The sequence below is a fragment of the Oncorhynchus tshawytscha genome, linkage group LG08 (genome assembly GCF_018296145.1).
Source record: "Oncorhynchus tshawytscha isolate Ot180627B linkage group LG08, Otsh_v2.0, whole genome shotgun sequence".
NCBI lineage: Eukaryota > Metazoa > Chordata > Actinopteri > Salmoniformes > Salmonidae > Oncorhynchus > Oncorhynchus tshawytscha.
In genome coordinates this window covers 51,752,273-51,763,094 of record NC_056436.1, presented here as the reverse complement: position 1 = coordinate 51,763,094, position 10,822 = coordinate 51,752,273, and the positions used below count along the sequence as shown (strand labels likewise).

Below are 10,822 nucleotides of genomic sequence, written 5' to 3'. Positions count from 1 at the left end.
TCAGCTTAATCCACAAATCACAGCTCTCATTGAATGTTCAGGTAGAATTTAATTGCACCGCATACAGGTGGAGTAGGCAAATTCCAGAATGAGTCTTAACTAACCAACCACAATTTTATGGCTTATCTTAAACATTCAGACAAAGGGATATTACAGTAGTTCTTTGTAAACATGAGTATCATTGACATAACACTCCAAATAAATGAATACAGTGAAATACTCAGACAAAATGCTGACAGGGTTAAGCGTCCTCCATACTTAATTTTCAGCCACACAAATAACTTTCAACAGCCAATATTATACTGTGGTGGTTTTCAATTGGGACCTGATTGTAGCTAGCTGCCTTACAGAAATAACTCATTATTGGCGAGTGGACTTTATCAAATGATTGTCTGATCTTCATGCAAACATTTTTGCATAGATTTGCTTCTCTTTCTCCTTTTCCTCCTTCACTTTCAACTGGACTCTCTTCATCTCGTTTCCAATCGCTGTCAAAGGATGAACAAGTAAATTCACTTGTCAGGCAAGGAAAACAACCTATCACAACGAAATGGCAAAACTGTTGCATATGTCATGAAGGGGTTTTGTAAATAAGTTACTTTGAGCATCATACTGCTCTCACTATTGACCATTTAAGTTCTAGTTAGCCTTTAGAATATTCAAAAGAACACATGGCTACATTTACACAGGCAGCCCAATTATTCATATTTTTTCCACTAATTGGGCAATAGATTATCCTTGGGCTGCCTGTGTAAATGCTGCCATAAGGACACAAATGATCCCCTGGATTGATTGTTACCATAAAGAAGCAGTACCAACCTTTGTCCTCTGGTGCTATTTCTTGAGCTTTCTTCAGATCACTCTGCAAATGGCAAAAGGTGAGAAATATTTTAGTGAGTTGACAGACAAGTCATACTCCAATGATCCAGCTATTGACCACTTCCTCCAATTCCAGATTTAAAGCTGGAATCCTTAGTTGCTACATCCATTTTTGGACTTACAAATGAATGATATACCCATTTCATTCTTCAAGAATATCATTTATAAATGCCTCATGAGCTTATTAGTTCAATAGTCGTACCCCATCAGAACCCAAAATACATGCTTGTTTTACACCAATGTAAAACACTGTATAGCGTCAGAACATGGTTAAAATGATGATATCATGGATGGTCAGTCCGTAAATTGATAGCTCTGTCTGTATTTGAGTGGTTACATTTCTCCAGGCCCATTCCTCAGTTGTATACCAATACACAGGCCGGGTGACCATTGTTTCGCCCCAACTCTTTGGAAGCAATGTTTTAGTGCAAATAAACCCATATGAATCGGTGGGGGAAAATATCCTTGTCGCATGGGTTCCAGTCCAGAAAGCCCATTTTTGTTAGGCTGGGACAAATGGTTCACATTCTGAAGTCATGATTGGTATGATAAGAGTGTATATCAACTTTTTTCTTTACCATGGCTTTACTGTACTCCTTCAGTCCCTGCCAGGCCTGGGCCCTCCTGAACAGAGCTTTAGTGTTTTTCTGGTTCAACTCCAGTGCCTAAAAAAAAACAAGCAAACATATATAAATCAAACTATTTAGTGACTGCACTTCTCAGTGTTTCTTTCCCTTCCTAATCAAATTATATTTGTCACATGCGCCGAATACAACAGGTGTAGACCAAACTGAAATGCTTACTGACAAGCCCTTAACCAACAATGCAGTTTTCAGAAAATAGAGTTAAGAAAAAGAAAAAAAAGGTACACAATAACATTGAGGCTATATACAGGTAGTACTGGTAAAAGGTCAATGTGCGAGGATACAGGTTAGTCAAGGTAATATGGACATGTAGGTATGGGTAAAGTGACTATGCATAGATAATAAACAGCGAGTATCAGCAGTGCAAATAGTCCGACTGGCCATTTGATTAATTGTTCAGCAGTCTTATGGCTTGGGCTTAGAAGCTGTTAAGGAGCGTTTTGGACATAGATTTGGCGCTCCGGTACCACTTTACATGCGGCAGCAGAGAGAACAGTCCATGACAATTTTTTTGGGACCTTCCTCTGACCCAGCCAAGTATATAGGTCATGGATGGCAGGAAGCTTGGCCCCAGTGATGTACGCACTACCCTCTGTAGCAGTTGCTATACCAGAAGGTGATGCAACCGGTCAGGATGCTCTCGATGGTGGAGCTGTAGAACATTTTGAGGATCTGGGGACCCATGCCGACTCTTTTCAGTCTCCTGAGGGGGAAAGGCATCGTCGTGCCCGCTTAGTAATGAGCATGGAGGGCACTATGGTGTTGAACACTGAGCTGTAATCAATGAACAGCATTCTCACATAGGTGTTCCTTTTATCCAGGTGGGAAAGGGCAGTGTGGAGTGTGACTGCGTCATCTGTGGGTTTCCGGGATGATAGTGTTGATGTGAGCCATGCGGGGCAGTAGTCATTGAGGTAGGTTACTTTAGCTTTCTTGGAAACGGGCTATGGTGGTCTGCTTGAAACATGTACAGTTGAAGTCAGATGTTTACATACACTTATGTTGAAGTCATTAAAACTTGTTTATCAACCACTCCACAAATGTCTTGTTAACAACCTAGTTTTGGCAAGTCAGAACATCTACTTTATGCATGACAAGTCATTTTTCCAAAAATTGTTTACAGATGGATTATTTCACTTATAATTCACTGTATCACAATTCCAGTGGGTGAGAAGTTTACATACACTAAGTTGACTGTGCCTTTAAACAGCTCAGAAAATTCCAGAAAATGTCATGGCTTTAGAAGCTTCTGATAGGCTAATTGACATCATTTGAGTCAATTGGAGGTGTACCTGTGGATGTATTTCAAGGCCTACCTTCAAACTCAGTGCCTCTTTGCTTGACATCATGGGAAAATCAAAAGAAATCAGCCATGACCTCAGAAAAAAATGGTAGACCTCCACAAGTCTGGTTCATCCTTGAGAGCAATTTCCAAACGGCTGAAGGTACCACGTCCATCTGCACACACGTCACGTTAGCTAATGAGCCAACCAGCTAACGTTAGCTAGTTAAACAACAATGAAATAGTGCCAAATCATGTTGTTACTACCCTGCATGAATCTGCTGGGAGCTAACCAACCAGGTTCAAATGTAGCTAACATTAGGCTCTAACTAGCAAAGCAAACAGTTCTGGGATACAAATAATAATGTCATACATGTAACGTTAGCTAGGGAGTCAGCCAGCTAATGTTAGTTAGCTAGCTAACAGTACACTAACTTGAAATGAAACCACTTGGTCAAAATTAGACACGTGTAATATCTGAAAATGTATCTAACTAGTGGTAGACTATCTTACTATCTTATCTTATACATCATCATGCATGATGGATGCGTCTCCCTGTCACGGATGCCATGCCACGGTTTCCCTTAGTTTGAAGATGTAATCCGGAGTTGTTTCTCCATCTCTTTAGCTATCATACTCTAATTCCACTGATTTCAAAACATGATCCTCTAGAAAGTGGAGAGCAACACTTAAACAGCTCCACTACACATTGTTATAAAAAGCCGCGTTCGACAGGATTACCAACACAGACTGACCAGCTCAAATAGACAAAAGCCTTCTATATGGCACACCAATCCAAACTCCTCTCTCGGCAAGTCCAGCCCACTCATCTCAGCCAATCATGGCTAGTGGGAAGTTTTTTTTTTCTTCTGTGGCTTAACCAACAAGGCTAGTAATTTAACAATTGTATTCATAATTACAGATGGCATAAAAGTATATTATTAAGGCACATGAAAATTGACGTTGCAGAAGGCATTTCTGCCAAAAAACGCATTTTGATAAATAAAATAACGTTAAAATGGCTCTCCTGGCCACTCCTCCCGGGTGGCGCAGTGGTTAAGGGTGCTGTACTGCAGTGCCAGCTGTGCCATCAGAGACTCTGGGTTCGCGACCAGGCTCTGTCGTAACCGGCCGCGACTGGGAGGTCCGTGGGGCGACGCACAATTGGCCTAGCGTCGCCCGGGTTAGGGAGGGGTTGGCCGGTAGGGATATCCTTGTCTCATCGCGCACCTGCTGTGGCGGGCCGGTCGCAGTGCGCGCTACCCAAGTGCACGGTGTTTCCTCCGACACATTGGTGCGGCTGGCTTCCGGGTTGGATGCGCGCTGTGTTAAAGAAGCAGTGCGGCTTGGTTGGGTTGTGTATCCGAGGAGGCATGACTTTCAACCTTAGTCTCTCCCGAGCCCGTACGGGAGTTGTAGCGATGAGACAAGCTACTGAAAATAATTGGATACCACGAAATTGGGGAGAAAACGGGGTAAAAAATAAAAATAAATAAAACATTTAAATGGCTCTCCTGTGAAGTTGTGACTTGCGACATACAGCTAGTTTCCTGAAACAGGTCACAATTGGTTAGGAGCAAGTAAAACGGCAGCCATCCCCCCGGCGCCATAAATACTGAATAAGAATGTTTATCAACAGATTTAACTAGAAATATTATGGTACTCTACAAAAACATATCCTCAGTTGCATTCACAATGAGTTCCATAAAGACTTTTATAGTGCTGACCACAAATGGCCTTTGAATCTTTGCCACTAATAAACAGTTGTACCGTAGTTGAGTGGTGGAAGTGTGATGGGGCTGGCATCTAGGATTTCAGTTGGCCAAAAATATTTTTCTTTCAATTTTAAAATTGTTTGCATAATTTCTAATCCACTTTATTTAAAAAAAGAAATCCCATAACCATACCACCTCTCCTGTGACTGAGTAGGTCTGACACCAATTATTCGACTGGTCAATTGCTTGGTCGATACGCTGTTGGTCGACCAAGATTTTTTTGGTCGAGCAGTAGCATATATATATTTATATTTTTAGGGCACACAAGACACCCGTCTTATTCGTGCCAATCGAAGTGAACGAATCCATTGCGTAGGCCTAGGGGATGGCACAGTACAAGAAGGGGTGTGGCTGCACAATGCACGTCTCTCTCCAGAATGCGCTCTCTCCCACCAATTTGTGCACATTCATTGTTTCATAACTTCATTGTGTGAATTGTTTGCGTTCGATTATTAGTGTCTCGAGTTCCCATTACATATATCACCAGTAGTACATTTATCATTAATTCCTAATCTACAATGTTTGGTTGGTTACGGTTATGTCTGTCAAGGCATTCAATATATTATTCCAGTCTTTAACCGTTCTCATTGTAGGAGCGGACATGTTGTTTGCAGAGTAAACAACCTATGCTACACTTGTGAGAAACACGTTTTTTTGTTAATTTCATTTGTGTTGTGTCAATTTAGTCATTGTCTTTTTTTGGAGCACTCCTGTCAATGTTGAGTAATGACGTCACCTGATTACGCATAGAAGTAGGTCTATAGGCTGCCTGGATGCGTGCAAATGTAGGCTTATAAATTTTCCCATTTGGAGATCTGATAGTATTTATGATCGGCTTAATGCACCACCACTAATGAGCTGTAGAGCTTCAAATTAATGTATTCTTCGCCTCAAACAGCAAGCAAACAAAGTCTGTTTTTACAGACATTGACAACTCCTCAATGTATTTGAAAAATCTTTCCAGCCCTCTCCCTTTCGATAACCACTCAGCCTGAAATGTCATGCTCTGATCCAGTGGGAACATCATAAAATAGGCCTACCTGATTACTTATCCCTTGCGGACATAGCCTAGAGCTGTGTCTGTCCTGAGGTCACTGGCGCGGGAAACTATGAGTGCCCAGAATATGTTATACGATGTTGCATGGATCTTCAGACGGATCCAAGTTCATAGTTGATACAATGTTTCAAGTTCGTTTCAGACAGGCCATTCACAGCCAATGTGATTTATAGGATTTTTTATTTTATTAGGATATTATTTTACCTGCAGGCTGTACTGTTTTTAGTTGTTGGCTTTATAAGCCATTTCTGTCTGCACAGGACTGTGTAATGCCCCCATATTGGCCTAAATTACTTACCTCGTCACAGCTGTCCATGGCTTCCTGCCAGAGCTGCATCTTCAGTTTACAGGCAGCGGTGTTGAGAATGCAGCTCACCGCCGTGGGCTCCAGCTTCGCCTGGGCTTTCTCAATCTCCTGCTCATCACCGGCAACTGCCAGATACCTGGCAAGTGACACGTTTCACCATTTAGTCCTTTGCTAGGCTGGTCCCAGATCGGTTTGTGCCATTTGGCCAACTCCTATGGTCATTGTGCATTCAAATGCATGTCATGCTGTGACACAAGCAGGCCTAGTACACACACACACTGTAAATCACAGTGCGAGTGGAGTGAACCCCAGACAACATTTCACCTGAGAGCTTTGGAGTACTTCTTGATTGCAGACTGCCAGTCTTGGTTCTTGAAAAAGTTGTTCCCAATATTCTTAATATCCTCAGCAACACATAGGACTTTGTCAACCTAACAAAACAAAAAAACAAGTATGAGACATTTATGCTATTTTCACAATCAGTGCTGCATCAGCATTTCACAATCACAGAAATTCATAGTTCATGTCACACTTCATTTTGACTAAATAAATCAATCCACATATGTGAACATTTAAACTAAATCAGGATCCTTAACGTTAACACCCACAACCAAAAAATAATAATAAATCCATAAAATTAAAATCACAGTGCAGTTATCACAAAGCATATTATTTTCCTAGCCATAGCCTAACTAGACAATAGGCTATAAAGGCCTGGAGAAAGTTGTGTAATTTAAATAGAACCAGAGAGGAAGAGGCTAACTTCCTGCAATTTTTTGTGAATGTGCGAGACATGCAAGACAAGACATTTCGAGATACAGATTACCAAGACATGAGTACGGTTCTTTCAGCCTGCCCCCTCCACTCTCGCACGCTGGCTCACCTGCTCTTTGCTAATGAAGAATATCATAACCTACTGAAGTTACGAGACATTGCAAGCCAAGACATTGCGAAATGCAGCATTCCATTGTGAGATACACCTTTTAATTGCCTCTAGATAGGCCTAGTGCACGGTTCTGAATGTCTGGCTAGTGGCCGACCTGCCTATACTGTGCCCCTCCCCTCTCTCGCTAGCTCACTATGAAAGACACAAGTGTTTGTGTTCTCGGCATCTAATCTGTCTCCTCCGTTCCAAAAAATACAGAATCTTTGTAGTCGATTATTATTTTAGTGGACTCTCCGCCACTACATTATTGTCGTTAACAGTTGGGGAAAAGGCAGAGAAAGGCAAGCGACAGCAGCAAAGTCCTGTATGGCAATGCTTTGAGAAATTAAATTAGAAGGAAATGCAAACTTTGCGAGGTGGAATCGAGGTACAGTAATACAGGTGCAACCAGTGTTTCCCCTACATAAATTTAGCAGAGGCGGCCTGTCACTCCAAAAGATATGAAGAGGCGTTATAATTTCCGTGATTGTAAAATGTCAGTGTAAACTAAAAACAGATAATGTACGTGGAAAAGATAATGGAGCTATATATTATTTTTTTCATAAGATCACCTTTTGAGACTGACAATAACCAAAATAAAAAATAGAACGTCAGCATGGGTATCTTCAGAGAAGCGTTTAGAGAGAAAATGAGGTAGGACTACTAACATCTTTTAAATCGACGTCGGCGTCCTCTGGGTAGTCTGGATGGGTGTCCCCTGAGCCGTCGTTCGGGGCTACTCCCCAGTTGTCTCCATGTTTATGCTCACCACACTCGGCAATTACACAGGGCTATGGGGAAAGAATCAAGAGCAAAACTGTAAATACACGATGAGCATTTCACAAGTGTCACACACTACAGAAAAATACTAGGTAATCTACCTGCTGCAAGGCAAAACATACAGCTTGCTGCTGCATTAATGTTATCGAATGTGGCGGTAGTTATTCTCATTGATTGACCTTGAGAGGTGTGTCCTCGTTAGTCTCTATGGCCTCCAGTGTTTTCACCAGCCCTAACCCCTTCAAGACTTGTCCAAAGACAACGTGTTTGCCATCTAGATGAGCAGTGGGCACAGTGGTGATGAAGAACTGGGAGCCATTGGTGGCGGGTCCAGAATTGGCCATACTCAGCAAGCCCTCTTTGTCGTGCTGGAGAGGACACAGACACCCACATGTTAATTCAATGATGACCAAGAAAACAGAAATAATTTGTCATGCTAAGGGCCAGGAGTTATTCCTATGACTAAAGCCCAGACTTTATACTGGTCAAGAAAATCTCCTATGTTATTCCAAGTCATTATGAAAATCCTTACCTTGTAATGGAAGTTCTCATCTTCAAACTTCTCCCCATAGATGCTCTCCCCTCCAGTGCCGTTCTGGTTGGAGAAATCTCCTCCCTGGATCATGAACTGCTTGATAACTTAAATTGATTGACAGCGTACATGTTTGTGGTCATTATTGATCTTACTGCAGTTTGTTACCATAAAATGGATGTACTACTCATCAAAATAAATCACAACACGTTTTTGGACTCATTCAGCAGTCTTTACAAACATTGATAAATAGCCCATATTGATCATTATAAACTGGGCGGTTGAGCCCTGAATTCTGATTGGCTGAATGACATGGAATATCAGACCATATACCACAGGTATGACACAATTTTAAGTTTTACTGCTCTAATTGCATTGGTAACCAGTTTATAATAGCAATGCGGCAGGGTAGCCTAGTGGTTAGAGCGTTGGACTAGTAACCGAAAGGTTGCAAGTTCAAATCCCCAAGCTGATAGGGTACAAATCTGTCGTTCTGCCCCTGAACAGGCAGTTAACCCACTGTTCCTAGGCAGTCATTGAAAATAAGAATTTGTTCTTAACTGACTTGCCTAGTAAAATAAAGGTAAAATAAAAATAAGGCTCCTTTGGTGTTTGTAATATATGGCCAATATACCACGTCTAAGGACTGGGTCCAGGCACTACGAGTTGCGTCGTGCTAAAGAACAGCCCTTAGCATTAGTATATTATCCATATACCACACTTCCTCAGGCCTTATCGCTTAACTAGACCCTAGTCAGGCTGTAAGCAAGCAGGTACGATCTGCTGGCTAACAAGCAGTGGAAATGCACAATACTTACTCCTGTGGAAAGGACATCCTTTGAAATGGAGTGGTTTTCCTGTGGTTTTGCCAGTTCCCTTCTCTCCAGTACAGAGTGCTCGAAAGTTTTCAGCGGTTTTGGGGACAACATCAGCAAACAGTTCGAACACGATTCGGCCAGCTGGTGACAACATAGCATGACATTATGTGGATAGTTGGTCTTTAAAAAATGCAATTTCAAAGTAGATGTAACTCAAAAACAAGCCTTTTAGTCCTCAACTAGCTAATCTGGTAGACACTGGAGTGTTGAATATTTACGAAAAACATGACAGCACGTGCTTGTTGCTTCGAATGGAACGTTAATGTATCAGGCGAATGGATATTCACAAATTAGACTAACTTGTTATATTTAGACAGTAACAAATAGCTAACAATACAAGTACCTAAATGGTTCAAAATAGCATAGGAATTACAAATGTGTACTTTAATATACATTGGTCGCTGTAACGTTAATTTAAGATCATGCTAGCTAGCATGAATGTGCTTTTTCTAGAAACCACCCGGCGCTGCTGGCTAGCCATTAGCCTAGCGTGTCCAGTTGAATGACTAACAGCGCTTTATTGAAAATATCCTAACCTCTTTCACCACCAATGTCTACATCAAAGAAGACACGGGGGTTTTCTTTGTTTGAAGGCTTGGTCACGGGTGTTGCGTTAGACATTTCTAAAATTCTAAACGTCAGCTAGCTAAAGTTACTTCCACAATACTCCTAGTTATCAGCGACTCGTCAGCAACACTCAAAAAGAACTTCCGGGTCACTGAATTTCCGAAAAATTACAAATAAAAGCCCCCTCACGTAATAGTACAAGTGTCATTAACCTGTATTTATTCATGATGTGAAACATTGTCTACACATTAATAATGATGAATATTTGTTCATATTTAAGTGACATTTGCATTTAATGTGGGTTTTAAAACATGTTCCAAGGTCAAATAAATGCCCCCAACGCAGTACTCTTATGGAGAGAAAACTATTCTAGGTGCTGAAGTAAAAGTGGGGTTAGGATTCCTCACTAGGATCTGTATGGTGTTCCTTCATGCGGGACTGAGGTCTTTATGGCCAGCAATACTTTATTCTCCATTAATGAAATAAACTGTTGGCCTACAATTTACATATTGGGTTAAAGAGAAAACGATTCTATGTGCCGAAGTAAAAGCGGGGATGGGATTACTCACTACTTTTAAAAATGTATTTAACCTTTATTTAACTTGGCAAGTCAGTTAAGAACAAATTCTTATTTACAATGACGGCCTACCCCGGCCAAACCTGGACGACGCTGAGCCAATTGTGCGCCGCTCTATGGGAATCTCAATTACGGCCGGATGTGATGCAGCCTGGATTCAAACCAGGGACTGCAATGATGCCTCTTGCAGTGAGATGCAGTACCTTAGACCGCTGCTCCAATAACATGGTACAAACATTGTTAGGCACAGACAACAGCACAAAGGGCAAAAAGGAAGAGACAACAATAAGTAAGTGTTAGTAACAATGTCCATGTTTGAGTCTTTGAATGTAGAGATGGAGATAAAACTGTCCAGTTTGAGTATTCATTGCAGCTCGTTCCAGTCGCTATTTGCAGAACACTGAAAAGAGGATCAAACCAAGGATGTGTGTGCTTTGTGGACTTTTAACAGAATGTGACTGGCAGAACGGTTGTTGAATGTGGAGGATGAGGGTTGCAGTAGGTATCTCAGATAAGGGGCCCCCCTATCTGTCCGTCCCGTGCAATTGGGTCCTGGACTTCCTGACGGGCCGCCCCCAGGTGGTGAAGGTAGGAAACATCTCCACTTCGCTGATCCTCA

The 10,822-nt window shown here is 41.6% G+C and overlaps 1 protein-coding gene across 1 annotated transcript; it reads right to left on the bottom strand.

The window, feature by feature from the left end:
• Window positions 1-29: 29 nt before the first annotated feature.
• LOC112256343 (peptidyl-prolyl cis-trans isomerase D) lies at window positions 30-9,766 on the bottom strand. The gene is made up of 10 exons (XM_024429517.2): window positions 9,596-9,766; window positions 9,000-9,140; window positions 8,182-8,288; window positions 7,829-8,017; window positions 7,538-7,660; window positions 6,269-6,375; window positions 5,936-6,080; window positions 1,458-1,544; window positions 820-862; window positions 30-488 (listed from the first exon to the last, which is right to left on the bottom strand). Exons 1-10 carry the CDS (start codon window positions 9,678-9,680, stop codon window positions 400-402), a joined length of 1,116 nt encoding a protein of 371 aa, XP_024285285.1. The 5' UTR covers window positions 9,681-9,766; the 3' UTR covers window positions 30-399.
• Between the last annotated feature and the right edge of the window lie 1,056 nt (window positions 9,767-10,822).